This window comes from Musca autumnalis, unplaced genomic scaffold, assembly GCF_047663935.1.
Source record: "Musca autumnalis isolate F117 unplaced genomic scaffold, ASM4766393v1 scaffold_1, whole genome shotgun sequence".
NCBI classification, from domain to species: domain Eukaryota; kingdom Metazoa; phylum Arthropoda; class Insecta; order Diptera; family Muscidae; genus Musca; species Musca autumnalis.
In genome coordinates, this window is record NW_027411644.1 from 11,382,855 (window position 1) to 11,402,140 (window position 19,286).

At 37.4% G+C, this 19,286-nt stretch overlaps 2 protein-coding genes and 1 long non-coding RNA gene across 4 annotated transcripts; 2 read left to right on the plus strand and 1 right to left on the minus strand.

The window, feature by feature from the left end:
* The first annotated feature begins 557 nt into the window (after positions 1–557).
* Positions 558–6,230, plus strand: Gmppb (GDP-mannose pyrophosphorylase B). 2 transcript variants are annotated; one of them, XM_073965462.1, is made up of 4 exons: positions 558–613; positions 1,036–1,419; positions 1,508–2,042; positions 5,479–6,088. In XM_073965462.1, exons 2-4 carry the CDS (start codon positions 1,243–1,245, stop codon positions 5,877–5,879), a joined length of 1,113 nt encoding a protein of 370 aa, XP_073821563.1. In that variant the 5' UTR covers positions 558–613; positions 1,036–1,242; the 3' UTR covers positions 5,880–6,088. The 2 variants fall into 2 exon arrangements, with proteins under 2 accessions (XP_073821563.1, XP_073821557.1); XM_073965456.1 differs by having other exon boundaries at positions 564–721; positions 5,479–6,230.
* A 1,694-nt stretch (positions 6,231–7,924) lies between these two features.
* LOC141392535 (uncharacterized) lies at positions 7,925–11,672 on the minus strand. Its single transcript, XR_012409794.1, has 2 exons — positions 11,509–11,672; positions 7,925–11,452 (listed from the first exon to the last, which is right to left on the minus strand). It is a non-coding gene; the product is annotated as an uncharacterized lncRNA (long non-coding RNA).
* Positions 11,549–13,417, plus strand: BBS5 (Bardet-Biedl syndrome 5 protein). Its single transcript, XM_073965466.1, has 5 exons — positions 11,549–11,996; positions 12,067–12,215; positions 12,274–12,463; positions 12,526–12,763; positions 12,828–13,417. Exons 1-5 carry the CDS (start codon positions 11,929–11,931, stop codon positions 13,290–13,292), a joined length of 1,110 nt encoding a protein of 369 aa, XP_073821567.1. The 5' UTR covers positions 11,549–11,928; the 3' UTR covers positions 13,293–13,417.
* The last annotated feature ends 5,869 nt before the right edge of the window (positions 13,418–19,286 follow it).

The window sequence follows — 19,286 nt, forward strand, 5'->3', positions numbered from 1 at the left end:
AAACATTATATCGAAAATATCTAATGTTGGGAATATCGATGGTTTGCCAGCTCTACTTCTCATTCCGCCATGAAATTACTGTATTGGGAAACTCGACCTAAGAACGCCAAAATAATGGGAAACTCTAAAGCTACACGCTGAAACTTTCATACGAAACTTTCCCATTATTTAGATTTTAGATCGCGTTCCATACTAATGTGATTTCATGAAATTACTGTATTGGGAATCTCGACCTAAGTCCCAATTTACATTAGGCGAGTTTACTTGCGGCAATTGTCAGTTTGTTGGTGAGAGAGGGTGGTGAGAGGCAAAGGGTTACCATATGCCTCACCTCTCTCTCCTACAAAATGACAATTGCCGCAAGTAAACTCGCCCAATGTAAATTGGGACTAAGAACGCCAAAATAATGGGAAAGTTTGAAAGTTTCAGCGTGTGGCTTTAGAGTAAGTTTCGTATGAAAGTTTCAGCGTGTGGCTTTAGAGAAAAAGAACGATATGGACAAAAAGAACGAAAGGAACTATATACACGAAAGAATCTGACATAGTTCCGATCGTTCCACTCTCGGAATAGTTCCAATGAACTAGTTCGTTCCGGTACTACACAACTCTACTAGGTTTATAGCAAAAAAAACTGAGAAATTTAATAATTTAATACATTATTAAAATTGAAATTAGTTTATTAACTCGATTTTGAAATAAAGCCATAATTATTACTATTAGATGTGCATAAATAAATTATTATTATATTTTTATAAGTGATGCAGGCTTGACAGCTGAAATTGTGAAATACTAAACAAAAAAATAATACGTGACATCTTTTGATTGGTTTGTTGTGCTGCATCCATCATTTGTTTAGGGAGTTGACATAGAATGAGAGACAATAACAAATAGAACAGAAGAACAGACCAGCATCATCAGCATTGCCGGCATCGAAAGCAAGAACAATAAACACACAACACCCCAAATATTGATTAAACTTTTCTTATCAGCTGGACTCTGTTGGATTTTTTTATCATTACTTTATTTGTTGTTGCAGTTATACACGACAAGTTTTTTGGTTGGGAAATATACAAGAGAAAAAAGCCAGTTAGAGTATTTTGATTGCGTTACGGAGCAGGAGGAAAGAAAATTGTAAAGTGAAAATACAACGACCAGTAAAATAATATACGACTGCAAAAGTCTGACGTGTCAAACGAGATTTTTTCCAATATTTTCACAGAATATTATTTATTTTGATAACATAATGTGCGGGTCATCGCCTCAAGTGTCAAAAGGTACACGAGCCTTGATTTTAGTTGGTGGTTACGGTACAAGATTGCGTCCGCTGACGTTGAGTACGCCAAAGCCCTTGGTGGAGTTTGCAAACAAACCCATATTATTACATCAATTGGAGGCCTTGGTTAGTGCGGGATGCAAACAGGTAAGCTGGCAAGTTGCAGTTATGCAATGCGAAGTAGTTTTTGAGTGAATCATGTGTGCATTATTAATATTTACAAATATGTTTTTAGGTCATATTGGCTGTTTCATATCGCGCCGAACAAATGGAAAAAGAATTAAAAATTGAAGCAGAAAAGTTGGGTGTTGAATTGATATTCTCCCATGAAACAGAACCCTTGGGCACAGCAGGACCTCTGGCTTTGGCCAAACATATTTTAAGCGCCAGTCCAGAGCCTTTTTATGTCTTAAACTCAGATGTCATTTGTGATTTCCCCTTTAAGCAGTTGGAACAGTTTCATCGTAATCATGGCAAAGAAGGCACAATTGTCGTTACCAAAGTAGAAGAACCCTCAAAATATGGTGTTGTTCTCTATGATGAACATGGTTGCATTAAGAGTTTCATTGAAAAACCACAAGAATTCATTAGTAATAAAATTAATGCTGGCATTTATATATTTAATCCCTCGGTATTGGATCGCATCGAAGTGAAACCAACATCAATAGAAAAGGAAGTGTTCCCCTTTATGGCGGAACAACATGAGCTGTATGCAATGGAATTGCCTGGATTTTGGATGGATATTGGACAGCCAAAAGATTTTCTAACTGGTAAATATACATACATACATAATTAATACATGAATATTGTTTTAGCAGAGTGGGTGAGCATTTTTGTAGGTGGTGACTGTTGTATATTCTTATCTGCACAAAAGTTTTTTATTGTTTGATAAATTATAAAGACCTTAAAGATTTTTTTGACAGGGTTTTCACCGTTCTGTAAAACCAAAATCACTTAAAAAAGGTGATTCACCTACGGAAATTTTAAATTGTTTTTTGATATGCATGCAAGCAATATATTTCAAGATTTAGATAAGATACAGTTCTGCTAATGAACTTTCGGCCAGTAAAATTTGTTCGATCGATTGTATGATATTATTGTCTATGCTTTGTTCTTTGATATGGGACTCTTTAAGTTAAAATGATTTCCGGAAATATCAGTATTTTTGTTGAATGTATGTTTTTCTCGGAAATAGAAACTGTTGTGGGGACATTGCAGTCTTCTTTTCATGTTACCGATTGATATGATTTTAGTCCAAAATGTAAACTGGTGTTATCAGAAGACACTCGAAACATAGTTTTATCATGACCTACATTGTCAATTGTTTACAATTGACATATTGTGTCACATTATATGAAGCGAAGTAATAAGTAATAAATATAACTTTTGTAATAATTGAAATGATTATTTGGATCCTAAGAAATGATTTATTGGATCCTAATATAGGTATCACTTTGCAAACAAGACCTTTGAAGCAAATTTGTAGATAAGGACAAGAATAAAATGTTTATAGAAATAATTATTGTCTCAAATTTTAAATCTAAAAAGTCCATAATTTGTACACGTTTCGCACCATATCTCCAAAAGTGTTAAATTTGTCTTAATGTTTTCTTTTGGAAAAAGATTTGTTGGAATATTTAGCTGATACAGACCAGAATTCCAGAAACTATGTAAAATTTTCTATATTTTATCGATTTTGAATTGATATTGTGATTCCGACTCTGAGGGTAATTTCATATACCACTGAAAATGAATAAAACATGCACCATTTTTAACTGTTTTCAATATACATGAACCATATATGCTTATATGTTGTTTTCCCTAAGGTATTTTGTAATGCATGATTATGTTGTATCATACATCGAAAAATAGGAACGGGAACAGAAACAAGTTAGAAAGATTTAGTCGATTTTACCCAAATATATAAAGTTCTATATTGATTTCACAGATAGATGGTGGACGGTGAATGACGGCAATGCGAATAATTTAACATGAAAGGAAAGAATACCATGATGTAATAGCATTTCTCTGCATGCATATTTCATCAAAATTTTAACGCTTGTATAAGAGGTTTTGAAGTAGAACATGTAAAAAGCCGTTGAGTTCGGCCGGGCCGAACTACAGGGCTATATGAAAGTGTCGACCTATCTTTACAGTTTTTGGTGGAAAAGTTTTATAACTGCAGGGAACAGGCAGTTCCATCAGACAATGTAGCTAAGACCCTCAAAATACTGAAAATCATGAGGTACCGTTATATGGAAGCTATCCCAAAATATGGACCTATGCTGGCGATTTTTATTGGAGAACTTTCGTGACCACTGAGAACCTCATATGTAAAATTACAGATAGTTCGGTTAAAAAATGTAGCTAAAATCCTCAAAATTCCGAAAATCGGGATGTACCGTTATTTGGGGTGGGGCTATACCAAAACATGGACCTATGCCCATAATTTCGGAATATAGTTTGTTGACCACTAGGAACTCTTAAGTGGCAAATTATAGCTAATTTGGTTTGAAAATGTGACTATGGGGGCTATACCAAAACGTGGACCGATATAGCCCATCATCGAACCTGATCTGCCTGCAAAAACCACGCATCTTCCCAAAATGTCAGCGTCCTATCTCCATTTTTGGGGATGCTAGAGTGATTACTACAGACAGACAGACGGACGGACATACATAGATCGACGTGGAATTTTACCCTGATCAAGAATATACATATATACATTATAGGGTCGCAAATGATTGTTTCCCACACAAAATTTCGGAGAAGTTCGGTTTAGGACCTGTAGTGCGATTCTCTAACTCATTTTTGAGTTAACAAATGTCGGTAAAATTTTAACGCAAAATTATGAATGAAAAGTTCAAATAAAAGTGACAACACTCTTGCTACCGGTAGAACTTTACGACGGCTTTTTATTCGCCGCTAACTTACCGAAAAACATCGTCCATACTTCCTGAAAGGTACAAAAAACCCCTGTGACGCCGTGTGTAGTTGTTGAAGCTCAAGATAACTCTCGAAAGGATCTGCCGATTCCGTCCATAAATTGGCCTTCGTAATATTTTGTGAAAATATAGTTTAAGTTCAAAGATTTTCCATATCGGTCCACTCCTTCAGGTACCTCCACCACAAAAGTTCAAAAATGTTCGGAAAAATTGTGCGCACTCTAACTCTTGAAGGGAATGACCGATTTGGTTCATACTTTATACATCGTAATATATCTACCACATATAGATCATGTCCGAATATGGTCTGTATTTGTCCACTCCTTCGGGTACCTCTAACAAAAAATTTCGGATAAATTCACTTTAATACCTGCTCTCGAATCACTTTGATTTTCGTGAAGCAACATGCATTCGCTGTCTCCATTGCGGCGGTAAAATCTCTATCAGTGGCAAGTCCATACTTCTTGAGAAAACAGCCCAAGAAGTGTAAAAAATCCCTATGGCACCATATGTAGTGCCTTGAGCGCATATCAACTCTCGAAGCTTTGAGCTTTTATCCTAGTCCATATTTTTGTCGGGAAGTTCATACGCCCAAAATTTTGAAAACCCCCCACATACATACGTTTTTTCGGGAAAAAAGTATTTTAATTCACACAGGCTGAGGGTATACATATCTTTGTCGGCAAAGCCGACTGATACTTTTTTACTTGTTTCTTAAAAAATTATTAAACGAATCCCAAAATTGATTAATGTTCATCTCTCTATCATATAAAATAAAAATTCTTTTTATAAATTAAGAAAAAAAAAGGATTTTGTCCGGAGTCGAAGTCGAGACAAATCTAGGACAACACTGTCCAATTAATAATCATGTTATACACATATCTGTTTCCGAAACTCTAAAGGCCCACATTCCGAAAGTTATAAAAAGATGTCGTCAGTTCACTAAACTGTAAAATGTTCAAAATTTTTCGTGACAATAAAATTATGCTGTTTTACTCATTTCATTTATGTCCTACTTTATCTGTTATGTTTTGATTCTTCCTGCTTGTGCCCACTCGTTTTGGGCTCAATGAAATCATTTGATTTCAAAATAAATACAACAAATTACTTCTTATCAATGTACAAACGCTAAATTGATTTCTTTGAAAATTATATTATCTTATCTCTGCAACTAATTGCATGGTCGTCTTAGACACCAAACAGAAAACTTTGTTTTTTTTTTATATGACACGTATTATTAAATGTTTGTTTCTATTTACAGGTATGTGCCTCTATTTGAATTCATTGCGACAAAAACAACCGGCAAACCTTTACACAGGCCCCGGAGTTGTTGGCAATGTTCTAGTCGATCCAACAGCAAAAATTGGCCAGGGTTGTCGAATCGGCCCAAATGTCACCATTGGACCTGATGTTGTCATTGAAGATGGTGTCTGCATAAAACGTTCTACCATTCTCAAAGGTGCCATTGTGAAGTCGCACTCTTGGTTGGATTCATGTATTGTTGGCTGGAGTTCAATAGTGGGACGATGGGTACGACTTGAGGGTACCACGGTACTGGGTGAAGATGTCATTGTGAAAGATGAAATTTACATTAATGGTGGTCAAGTATTACCGCATAAAAGTATAGCGGCCAGTGTACCAGAACCTCAAATTATTATGTAAATACATCTGTAGGCAATACATTTTAGATTTATAACGAGACAAGTTGTCATTAGTTTCGGCTTGCAACCAACAACAAAAAATTAAAAAAACAACTTTCCTTAAGGTGATGTTAACACAAACTGCTTGTACCACAAACACATTGGGTTATTTATTTTACAAGCGATCAATGTTGTAACTGTTTCATGTTTTTGTATTTTCTAAAAAAAAAACGAAATATTACCTAGGAACGACAACTCGTGTTTATGCAATATTATGGATATAACTGTGTGCTTTCTTTATACAATAATATATATTTTCTATATATAAATTAATTTTATTTTTTATTATATTTAATATTTTTCATTGAATATTTGTTCCCCCTTTATTATTGTTTTAATAAAAAAATTAAAATTACTGATATAAAATTGTATTTACCAGCATTTCCATTATTTTTAACTTTGTTAAGGCATATTTAAAATAATTTATTTCCTTTTATTGGCTACTAATTGTTGTAATAAATGTTATTTTAGAATTTTTATTTAAGTCCATATTGCATGATGCCTTTTTTTCTATTACCCTTTTCATCTTCTTTGTTCGTTACAACTTTTATATACATACAAATAAGTGCCGAGCATTTTTTTCCACTACCTAAAGATAATAGTGCTGAACAGTTTACTATGAAATAATCTTTTTTACCATTTAAAGTCTTTTTTATATAAGATAAATAAAGAAATCAATGATGGAACTAAAAATTGTAATTATTTGGCTTTTGTTTGATTATCTGGTTTTGATTGGTAGTGGTATTCTGGACACGACAATGTTAGCAGTCATTCAGGAACTTGGCACCATCACTTAGGAGTTGGACTGCTTTAATCTAAGTAACTCTACAGCATTCTATGAAGTCACCATTGAAATCACTGAAGGTCTTAACAGTAAGAGACCATAGCGTCTGTCACCAAAAAATCGTGTGTTTGCCTTTACAGAAACTACTCGTTTTCCGAAATTGCTGGAGGATGTTGATTAAGGACTTTGTTGCTGCATCTAAAGTCATTTTTTACGCACAGTGTCCAGAGAGTTCGCGATCGACAGCAGGTTGACGTCTTGAATGTCCTCACGATAGCACCTGAAGTTCTTAAGGATGCACCTAGGTGGCGGATCTTCAATCCAAATTGCATGGTGACTCACTCGGCTGATAATATGGCAACAGGAACTGTCTAGTCAGTAACACATGGTTTCCTTATGAAGATGATCCACATTTGTCATCTGGAAGCAACCCCTAGCGACTCGAAAAGCATTATTTTATGACGCTCGCAGAATTCACTTGCATGAAGTCCAGACCTGAGCAGCATAATTGAAGACAGAGCGACCAATAGTTTTATATGACGCTATTAATGTCTACTTATGTATTGTTTAAGGCTAGATCATTGGATTAGGAACAGTTGGCATACGCCTATCATCGACGAAAATATCAAGCTGTGTATTTACTACTCTCATCCAGTTAGTGAATAGGGACACTATAAACTTTGCCGGAAATAACTTTAGATTGCGCTGCCGGAAGAAATGATTGATGGTGGCCAACAAACTTACGTCGTCGATGTTGGATGTTGGCACCAGATGAAATTAGTGCAGTCATCTGCATACGACACCACCGAAAACTCTGCTGGTGGAGATTTGCAAGAAGTCAAATAAAATGGGGACAGAATGGACAATCTAATCTGCGGAACTTGGAGTTTTGCCCTTGAAATTGAACGAAGGCATTCCTACCATTGAGGTACTTAGCAATACGTTTGACATCATTAGGAAGGTTGAATCCATAATGTCGAAAACCAGTCCAGAATACTCGATCGTATCGAACGCCTTGGACTGATCCAGTGCCGACACAGGTTCGTTTGGGTGGCTGATTTAGGACTTCCGCAATATTTGTGGTTATCGTGCTGTGCTTCCCCGAAACTTATTAATGTGAAGTGTAACGACGGGTTTTTCCCCTGTTGCTGGAGTAGCTAGTCGGGGTCCAAGGATCCTTACAGAAAATTTATTGATTGGAGGCAGAAAGGAGAAGACAGCGGTTATAGTTCTACGCACTTTTTATTTTTCCTTTTGTAAATGGTAAATTACTCTTTACAGTTCACTTAATCTACTTAGACTAAGGAAACAGGTATTTCAGTCTCCGGTCCGCACTAGAATTTTAAGCCAAACGGGTTCTTCACTTCGAGACCTGGATAAGTACTCGATAAGCCGGGGTGGGTAAACCAGAGACCTGGATAAGTACTCTGGGTGCTCAGGAGGTGGGATGGATCTTCTAAGGCTACCGGATCGGTTGATATGCGAGAGACCTGGGTAAGTACTCAAGCATGACCTACAGGGAAGTGCAAGGATGCGGTTGAAAGAGACCTTAATAAGTACTCAAGCACTACAAGGATATTCAAGACTACGGCTGCAAGAGACCTTAATAAGTACTCAAGCACTACAAGGATATTCAAGCTACGTTTGCAAGAGACCTTAATAAGTACTCAAGCACTACAAGAATATTCAATACTACGGCTGCAAGAGACCTTAATAAGTACTCAAGCACTACAGGGATATTCAAGGCTACGGCTGCAAGAGACCTTAATAAGTACTCAAGCACTACAGGGATATTCAAGGCTACGGCTGCAAGAGACCTTAATAAGTACTCAAGCACTACAAGAATATTCGATACTACGGCTGCAAGAGACCTTAATAAGTACTCAAGCACTACAGGGATATTCAAGGCTATGGCTGCAAGAGACCTTAATAAGTACTCAAGCACTACAGGAATATTTAAGGCTACGGCTGCAAGAGACCTTAATAAGTACTCGAGCACTACAGGGATATTCAAGGCTACGGCTGCAAGAGACCTTAATAAGTACTCAAGCACTACAGGGATATTCGAGGCTACGGCTGCAAGAAACCTTAACAAGTAATCAAACACTACAGGGATATTCGAGGCTACGGCTGCAAGAAACCTTAATAAGTACTCAAGCACTACAGGGATATTCGAGGCTACGGCTGCAAGTGACCTTAATAAGTACTCAAGCACTACAGGGATATTCAAGGCTACGGCTGCAAGAGACCTTAACAAGTACTCAAGCACTACAGGGATATTCGAGGCTACGGCTGCAAGAGACCTTAATAAGTACTCAAGCACTACAAGGATATTCAGGACTACGGCTGCAAGAGACCTTAATAAGTACTCAAGCACTACAGGGATATTTAGGGATGCAAGAGACCTTAATTAGTACTCAGGCACTACAGGCATATTCAAGGCTACGGCTGCAGAGACCTTAATAAGTACTCAAGCACTACAGGGATATTCAAGACTACGGCTGCAAGAGACCTTAATAAGTACTCAAGCACTACAAGGATATTCAAGACTACGGCTGCAAGAGACCTTAATAAGTACTCAAGCACTACAGGGATATTCAAGGCTACGGCTGCAAGAGACCTTAATAAGTACTCAAGCACTACAAGGATATTCAAGACTACGGCTGCAAGAGACCTTAATAAGTACTCAAGCACTACAGGGATATTCAAGGCTACGGCTGCAAGAGACCTTAATAAGTACTCAAGCACTACAGGGATATTCAAGACTACGGCTGCAAGAGACCTTAATAAGTACTCAAGCACTACAAGGATATTCAAGACTACGGCTGCAAGAGACCTTAATAAGTACTCAAGCACTACAGGGATATTCAAGGCTACGGCTGCAAGAGACCTTAATAAGTACTCAAGCACTACAAGGATATTCAAGACTACGGCTGCAAGAGACCTTAATAAGTACTCAAGCACTACAGGGATATTCAAGACTACGGCTGCAAGAGACCTTAATAAGTACTCAAGCACTACAAGGATATTCAAGACTACGGCTGCAAGAGACCTTAATAAGTACTCAAGCACTACAGGGATATTCAAGGCTACGGCTGCAAGAGACCTTAATAAGTACTCAAGCACTACAAGGATATTCAGGACTACGGTTGCAAGAGACCTTAACAAGTACTCAAGAACTACAAGGATATTCAAGCTACGTTTGCAAGAGACCTTAATAAGTACTCAAGCACTAAAAGGATATTCAATACTACGGCTGCAAGAGACCTTAATAAGTATTCAAGCACTACAAGGATATTCAAGGCTAAGGCTGCTAGGGACCTTAATAAGTACTCAAGCACTACAAGGATATTCAAAGCTACGGCTGTCAGAGACCTTAATAAGTACTCAAGCACTACAAGGATATTCAAGGCTACGGCTGCAAGAGCCCTTAATAAGTACTCAAGCACTACAAGGATATTCAGGACTACGGCTGCAAGAAACTTTAACAAGTACTCAAGACCTACAAGGATATTCAAGCTACGTTTGCAAGAGACCTTAATAAGTACTCAAGCTCTAGAAGGGTATTCAATACTACGGCTTCAAGAGACCTTAATAAGTACTCAAGCACTACAAGGATATTCAAGGCTACGGTTGCAAGAGACCTTAATAAGTACTCAAGCACTACAAGGATATTCAAGGCTACGGTTGCAAGAGACCTTAATAAGTACTCAAGCACTAAAAGGATATTCAAGGCTACAGTAATAAGTACTCAAGCACTACAAGGATATTCAAGCTACGTTTGCAAGAGCCCTTAATAAGTACTCAAGCACTACAAGGATATTCAAAGCTACGGCTGCAAGAGACCTTAATAAGTACTCAAGAACTACAAGGATATGGAAAGATCAAAGGATATGTAAGGATCAAAGGATATGTAAGGACCAAAGGATACGTAGGGATCAAGAGATAGGCAAGGATGCAAGGATTCCTGACTTAGAGACCTGGACAAGTACTCTAAGGATGTCCAAAGCTAGTCTTCTGAATGGGTTACTTACCGTCGAGTGATGTGTTCGCTTTTCTGGTCTTGCACTAACTGTCCCAATTCGAGTTTTGTTCGCCCTTTTATACCTGTCCCCACCACGTGTTTTGTGGTGGAGTAACGGGAACTTGTTTACTCGAATGGGATATCACAACAACATAACGTGTGTCCATCTCCACCAATGGCAGTGATGCGTTGCTGCTGTTGTGATAATGCATTGGGATCGTACGAAGGAGTAACGGTAACTTGTTTACCAGAAATTTGTTACCACCACACAACAACACTACCACTAAGGGTCTGCCCACCAGAAGAGAAGCAAATAGTTTTATTATTAAGGCAAGTAGTTTATTAAGGAGTATGATTACTGGGATATGGAGATGGTTTAGGTGTGAACAAAAACCACCGGGATCTTTGGTCGTTACAGAAGCAAAATTTTTTTTCAGTGATGGGAATGTAAGACCTTTGCTGCAGCGGAAAGAAGGGATATCAAGCTGTACGATTCCATTCGTAGCGAATTTGTCTGGTTTTAGAATTGGAATTATGCGAGCCACCTTCCCCATGTCCAGAATTATATATTGGAAAATGTATTGTTCCTAGACCTTTGTCAGATAGCTAAAACTTGCTGTTCTCAAGTTTGTTTAATTCTCTAAACTTTACTGGATGTTAAGGAAGTGGGATGCAAACTACGCTTAAGCGGCTTAAATATCCGGAACACTGCTCGCTTCGATCTGTTCTGCAAGTATGAACGCTATATAAATGAAGGATAAATGTTGTAGCTACTTAGAACACCTGTGCTTGATAATAAGATTATAGATTTCCGAGCTCAATCGCACATTTCATTTGTCAGCTGAGTCGATTGTACATATTTGGTGGAGCTGTTGTGTCTATATTGCCCGCGAAAATATAACGCCGCCTTGAGGATTATTAGAAATTTGTGTTGACTGGTAGAGACTACAACAACTTTCGTCAGTTTTATGACCCTAAAAATTCCATGACTACATTACAATGAATGATTAATTCCACAACAAAAACAATGTAATATATTCCGCCCCTAGCTGATTTCTTTAAATACTTACCTTTCATTGAAACTGTTGCCTAGTAACCAAATGTTCACTTAGGTGAACCTTAAAATATTTTTGAGCTTCTAAAAGTCCACTGAATAGCAGCAAACTGTTTCTACATTCCACATTCATAAGGCAAACAATACCAATGGAATCATTGGAACCATTTAATTTGCTATGGGAGGATAAAGAAATCAAATTTGATACTCCTAATGTGTAGGTACCGGTATCTTTTCACTATATTATGAACATAGGTATATATGAGGACTTTCTCCCCTTCAAGCAGGCAAAAACATTTACGCAATGGTGAACAAGTCATCTCAACAATTTATTACATAGAAGATACCAAAGGCAATCCAGGTGATTCGGGACGCTTGTTGGCCACCAATTTGAGATTAATATGGTATTCATTGGTACACAAGAAATTCAATTTATGTGAGTAAAATTCAAATAAAAACTTTAACATTCTGATTATCGTTGTCTTCCTCCTTAGCCATTGGTTATGGAAGAATTGCCAATATGAATACCAAAATGACTAACAATAAAATACGTGGTAATTGCTTGGCTTTGTATATACTGGCTATTGGTGCTAATACCCGATTTGAATTCCTCTTTACCGATGTTTCGGGTGAAACTGAACGTAAAAATATGCCCATATTTCAAAGTGTATTTGACATTTATCAGTAAGCATAAACTCAATTTTTGTGCTAGAAAAATAAGTTGCTACAATATCCTTTACTTTTAGACTTTACCAGCGCACCTATTTGTATCGTGATTTAAAACTACGTGGTGCCATATTGCAATCGGGCCAATTGATTATTTTACCTCAAGAACAAGTTATCAACAAAGTCAATGGGGTTTGGAATCTAAGCAGTGATCAGGGAAATCTTGGTAGTTTTGTGGTTACGAATATACGTGTGGTTTGGTATGCTGATGCGAATGAGACATTCAACATTAGTCTGCCCTATATACAAATAGCCAATGTCAGGAAGTTATTCTAAAAAATCGCATAAAAAATTATCTAATAAGCTTCTCTCTATTTTACAGATACGCATACGCGAATCCAAATATGGCCCAGCATTGGTTATACAAACAGCCGAAACTGGTGGTGGTTATGTTTTGGGTTTTCGCATAGATCCCGCTGAACGTCTTGCGGAAATTTTCAAAGAGCTGATATCTCTGCATACCGTGTACACTGAAAGTCCTAATTTTGGTATTGTTTATGATTCACCAGATTTACGCAAACGTTCGCTGGCTGAACAAAAGCATCGCAAGGACTTCAAAGTTGAAGAATTCCAAGAAATCGATGAACGACAAGAAAAAGAAATCAATTCTAAACTGAATACTTACTTGGCCGAGGGCAGTTTAATGGTGGGCGAAGAGAGACCACCTCGTGAGCCGGTTTATTGTAAAGAGTTGGGTTTTGCCATGGAACGTATACGTGATAATTACAAGTTGAAGGATCTTTGGGATATATTGCCGCAACAAATGATCACAGTGGAGGAAGAGTAGTTTCCATGGTTGTGTATCCAGAATCTGTGTTAAATTAAGAGTTTATGTGTCGATTTTATTCTCATATTACTATGTTGTATTAAATTAATTTGAACCAATTAACAATAATAATTAATTAATAATAATTTTTTATTTTTGTGGCAAGTTTTCCGCATTATCGGAGTACTACCTAATATCGCGACTCACAATGACCAGAATGAAAGGTAATTCTTATAGGTTTATATGAAGTCACTTCCGATGTGATAACAAGGTCTGCTGGTCATCTTTTGTAATCTCTACAGATAATTCAACCACCATTTGTCCATATAATTAATTTATTGGTGGACGGATAACAAGATTGAGCCTGTGTGCTCTCACTACTAAGGGATAGGTCAATAAAATAAAATTTGATATAACTGGTGAACAGGTTGTCAGGGACGAATACCATAAAAATTTCTGTCACTAAGTTCCTCATAATGTAGCCTTGTGTAGTATTCATTCAGGAACCCTTCTGTTGCATTCATGCAAGGGCTCTCATATATCAGGGACCAAAGCGTCTTGGATATACTCACTGTCTTTAGCATTACTTTATCCAACCGGTGGATAAGAATGGAAATATTTCCCCAAAAAGTTCCCCTCGAAAAGCCCGCACCTCTCTCGATTTATGGATCATTAACAAGTTTGGAGGAATAATTCTTACCAGTACCACCTGAGGTTCCCTTTTACTTACTTAGCGGCCCATTACAGAACATTTGTTCCATAGGCCGAACTAAGAAAAGATCTCCATTTATCTCTATTTGTTGTTTCGCACTTTGGAATGCCTCGCCTTTTATCTCGTCATGCACTTGTTTGCGCCATCTATTCCTTGGCCTGCCAATTCTGCGTGCACCGCCAAGCGTTCCGTATTTATATGCCCTTTTAGCGGGTTCATCATCGCTCATTCTTAAGTATAGTACACATTGACAAGCAAAACTGACAGTCATCGAGGTCTATTTCGTGAATATCAAAGCCTAACTGAAAAATTTCTTTTGTAATCTCTAAATAATACCGTAAATATTGTATTTCAAACGTTTTTAGCTAAATAAAAGTTGTTATTTGCCGGAAAATTTTCCTAAAAGTACGTTGACTGTCAGTTTTGACTGTTAGTGTGTACTCCCCTTTATGATATGGCCTAACCAACGCAATCGCTGCATCTCGATACGTTTAACAATATTGATGTCGATGTAAAGCAGATACAGCTCGTGGTTCATGCTACGTCGATATTCACCGTCAACGCAGATTGGTCCGTAGCTCTTTCTCTCCTCCGTATCTGCTTGCGCAAGTACCCATGCTTCGGAGCCATACATCAGCACGGGTAGTATCGGTGTTTTGTAGAGCGTTGTTTTTGTTTGACGAGATGCGGCTTTGTTTTTAAACTGCTTACTTAAACCAAAGTAGCATCTGTTGGCCAATACAATTCTTCTTTTTATTTCACAACTGATGTCGTTTGTTGTGTTTACGTAGGTGCCGAGATAGACGAAGTCTTTTACTACCTCAATATTATAGAAACCAACTTCCACAGTCTGTCCGAGCTCAATGGACGCATTGCGCGTCGACACCATCAACTTGGTCTCCTCACCGTTTACCGCCAGACCCACTTTAGCAGATTCTCCTTCGACCTTCATAAAGGTATCAGTTACTTCTTTAATGATCGGCCCATGATGTCTATATCATCAGCATAAGCAAGTAACATGTGGCTATTGGTGTAGATTGTGCCACTTCTTTTGACGTTTGCCTCTCGTATAACCTTTTCCAGCAGGATGTTGAAGAGATCACACGAAAGGCTGTCTCCTGTCTGAAACCTCTTTTGGTACCAAACTCTCGGAGAGGTTCTTTCCTATTTTAACTGAGGACCTAGTATCAGTTAAAGTCATCTTACAAAGCCGGATGAGCTTTGCGGGGATACCAAATTCAGACATTGCATGGAATACCTTTGATCGGAGGGGACTGTCGAATGCTGCTTTATAATCGACAAAAAGGTGATATGTGTCGATCTGCATCTCTTCGGTCTTCTCCAGGATTTGCCGCAGGGTAAATATCTGGTCAATGGTGGACTTGCCAGGTCTAAAGCCGCATTGGTATGGTCCAATTATCTCGTTGACCATAGGCTTTAGTCGTTCGAACAATATCCCTGACACGATCTTTTAGGCAATAGGAAGATTGACTTATGCCCCTATAGTTGGAGCATACAGTCTTATCTCTCTTCTTGTGGACGGGGCACAGGATACTCAGGTTCCAATCGTCGGGTACTCGTTCGTCCTGCCAGATGGTGCTAACTAGCTGATGCATACTTATCAGCGTGTCGCCTCCGGTTTTAAACAGCTCGGCTGGTAAGCCATCGGCTCCTGCTGCTTTATTATTGTTCAGTCGGTTGATTGCTGTCTTTACCTCATCTTGGCTGGGCGGTATACATTCAATACCATTTTCTGGGATTGGATCTGTGGTATCATCGTCGTCTTTGCTGCTATTGGACACTAACAGTTTTGAAAAATGTTTCTCCATATCCTGAGTACACTATCTGTAGCTTTGTTCCTTTACCTTTTTAATGGTAAGGGTGGTAAAAGAGAAAAATGTCAAAATTGCTCAAAATTGCTCTCTCATGAATATTTTTACCAGAAAAGTAAAGGAACGGAAAAATGGTAGATGTGGCAGCAATGTCAAAAAGAAACATAAAAAAATCAATTTTCGTCTTTTATTTCACAGTTTTTCATTAGTTTTGTCAGCGTTCGACTCAAAAGTCGAAAAATCAGTTCTGCCATTTTTTACCTGCAGAAATTTTGCTGGTAGCCTGTGGTAGAAGAGAAAGCCATTTTCGCTCTCTCTCCACTCTCAATCTCTTAAAAATTGCTTCCAGTTTTGCCACTTTTCGGGGTTAAGGAACGCTTTGCAGGTTAAAAATGGTAACAAATGGGAAAAATGGTAACCTCAAGTAAGTAAAGGAACACAGCTTGTATCAGTTACCAAATTACCTTGCTGGTCTCTACAGGAGGATGTGCCTGTACCAAAGCCATCAGTTTGATGCTTGACTCTTTGGTAGAATTTTCGGATTTCATTCTGGCTCCTGAACATCTCGATTTTTTCACACTCCCGCTTTTCCATCTCTATATTTTTCCTGCGGAAAAGACGTTTCTCCTCTCTCCTTTTCTCCCTGTATCCCTCTCGTGCGATACGCGTTGCTGCGGATTGTAAAGTAGCCCTATATGCCGAATTTTGTCTTCGGTGGCAGCACGACACTCCTGATCATACCATGGATTCCTTGATGGGGGTCTCTGGTATCCAAGTATGGATTTTGCGGCTGTTTGCATGGAGTGGGCATGGAGTGCTCTCATTAAGCAATTGGGCTAGTTGAGTGGAATATGCTGTGGCTATCTGTTGTGTTTGCAGCCTATCGATGTCCAACTTCCGCGTTGTGTCTGTTCGTGCTTTATTTGCAACGTTTAAATGGGTACGTACCTTTGCTGCAACAAGGTAGTGGTCCGAATCAATGTTTGCGCCTCGGAACGATCGTACACGCTCGATGAATGTCTTCCATCTGTCACAACATGATGAATTAGATTACTTTTTCTTTGATCTGGAGACAGCCAGGTGCCCTTATGAATATCGAGATGACTAAATCTGGTACTGCTAACTACCATGTTTTTTGCAGCTGCAAAGTCTATCAGCCTCATACCATTGTCAGATGTTTTACTGTGGAGACTGAATTTCCCGACTGTTGGGCCAAAGATATTCTCCTTTCCAATTTTGGCATTAAAATCGCCTAGAATGATTTTAATGTCATGGGCAGGGCAACGGTCATATGTTTGTTCTAAGCGCTCGTAAAATATATCTTTGGTCTGTTCGTCCTTTTCTTCAGTGGGAGCATGAGCGCAAATAAAGCTGATGTTGAAAAATTTAGCTTTTAATCGAATTGCAGCGAATCTTTCATTCACTGGGGTGAAGCTGGAGACCAGATGTTTTAACCTCCGGCTAACTACAAATCCGCAACCAAACTCATGCTTTGAATCATGGCAGCTATAATACAGTGCGTCACCTCTAGGTGTTGTTGTGAGGCCTTTCCCGTTCCATCGTATTTCCTGTATGGCAGTAATGTCGGCCTTGTACTTTTCAAGTACGTCTGCCAATGCGAAGACTGCACCTTCTCTATAAAGAGTGCGAACATTCCAGGTGCAGATTCGCAGATCATGGTCCTTAAAACATTTGCGGGGTTCGTCAACTTTAGAGGGGTTTGTTTTTCTTTTCTTTCGTTTTTTCATAGTAGGCTGTTTTTTTTCTAGGGGAGGGTTACTAACCCGACGCCCAAACCCAAGTTTTTAACGTTCTTATGGGTGAACGCGCGGCACATGTTAGCTCACTACCTTTAACGGGTGTTAAAGGCAGTTCCCCAGGTGACACCACGGGGAGGTCAGTGTCCACTTGGGATGAAAGAGGGACCAAGATAAATCCTGGGCTTTGCATGTTAAAACCGGTCAGGACCGTTCCTTGGTATCTTCCATCCCCTACGTTCCCTTTTACACAGCCCTTATATCTTTACCAGCCAGTTCTGATGACTTTAACAGGCTTAGTAACGTGGTGTATCTTTAACTGGTATTGGTTCCAACTGCAATGATGGCGAACAGATTAGAAACACAAGTCACATCGACATCAGAGATGCTGTGATTTCTTCCTTTACACAGCTGAAACTCAGGAAAGAAGACCGAATAGAAAACTTTCCTACTCAAAACTTTCCTTTCAAAAAAGGAAACACGATACGGGATTGATGTTATAGTCTTAAAATGCGTTCATTAATGTTCCTCTCCCGCAACTTTACACCTGTCATTTATCATAGTTATACTTTTTATATTTTATTTTTTATATCTTGTATTTTATACTTTATTTTTATATTTTATTTTTTATTATATTTTAATTTATATATCTTATATTTTCAGGCAAAAAAGGAAATAAAAATTCAATTTAAACTGTTCATTGTTTTGCTTTTATTTCTTATTTTTTTGTTTGTTTCATATTAAGTGTAGTGGCTTATTAATTTTATACATATTTAGATATATTTATATTATTTTATATATAATTCAAATTGTAATTGTTCGCCGTCTTGAGATACATATTTTTATTTTGCATTTCCTTCATTCATTTTTGACTTTTACAATATGCATTTTTTTCTCAGCTATAAACTATATGATGTATACGTATTAATTCGTTTTAAAAAATGGTTAAGAGTACGACCCACTATTTTCATCATAAAATGTTTTTTACTTTTTCAAAACTTTGCCATTATCAGGGCAAAGATGTTGTTACCTACATTAATATGTCTTGAATTTTTTTTATAAATTATTAAATTTTTCAAAAATTAAAAAAGGAGATTACATTTTCTATATTTAAAATAAAGATAATCAAATTATCTTTGAGGAGATTTGTTTCGGTTGGAATTAAATAAAATAGCTTAATTAATTTGTTTATATGCAAAAATTAGATTTTAACATAACTTAGGAAAAATTGCATTTTAAATAAAATATATTTAATAAGTAGTAATTTTTATATGTATGTAGGTATGAGTTAGGTATATAAATAAGACTAAAGACTAAAATAAAGAAGAAACGTTTCTCATCTTTTAATATCACAACACACAATAGTTTTGTTCCGTTGGTTTTGTTTTGTTTACATTAAAAACATGTTGTTGCTTATGAGGTAAAGCAAAAAAAAAAACAAATACTTAGAATTAAGAAAAACATACATAGGTATATTAACTTAAAAATAAATTATAGGAAATATTTATGTTTTTTATTTATAATTTTATTCCTTGTTGAGAATTTTTTGTTTATTTTTTATTTATTAATCACTACATTTTATGCTTCGTATTTATAAATAGTCTTTATTTAGTTGCCGTTGTTATTGATACAATTTTAAGAAAAGAAACGCCGTTTAAATAAAATATTTTCATTGTTGTTGTTTTTATTTTTAAGAAATGCACATGTATAAAGT

What these genes read in the sequence shown, in the direction of transcription:
- Gmppb (XM_073965462.1), top strand. Translation starts at nt 1,243, where the DNA reads ATGTGCGGGTCATCGCCTCAAGTGTCAAAAGGTACACGAGCCTTGATT. An exon ending in TTAGTGCGGGATGCAAACAG is followed by an intron (nt 1,420 to 1,507) that starts GTAAGCTGGCAA and finishes ATATGTTTTTAG; the next exon opens with GTCATATTGGCTGTTTCATA. An exon ending in GCCAAAAGATTTTCTAACTG is followed by an intron (nt 2,043 to 5,478) that starts GTAAATATACAT and finishes TTCTATTTACAG; the next exon opens with GTATGTGCCTCTATTTGAAT.
- BBS5 (XM_073965466.1), top strand. Translation starts at nt 11,929, where the DNA reads ATGGAATCATTGGAACCATTTAATTTGCTATGGGAGGATAAAGAAATC. An exon ending in ACACAAGAAATTCAATTTAT is followed by an intron (nt 12,216 to 12,273) that starts GTGAGTAAAATT and finishes CTTCCTCCTTAG; the next exon opens with CCATTGGTTATGGAAGAATT. An exon ending in AGTGTATTTGACATTTATCA is followed by an intron (nt 12,464 to 12,525) that starts GTAAGCATAAAC and finishes CTTTACTTTTAG; the next exon opens with ACTTTACCAGCGCACCTATT.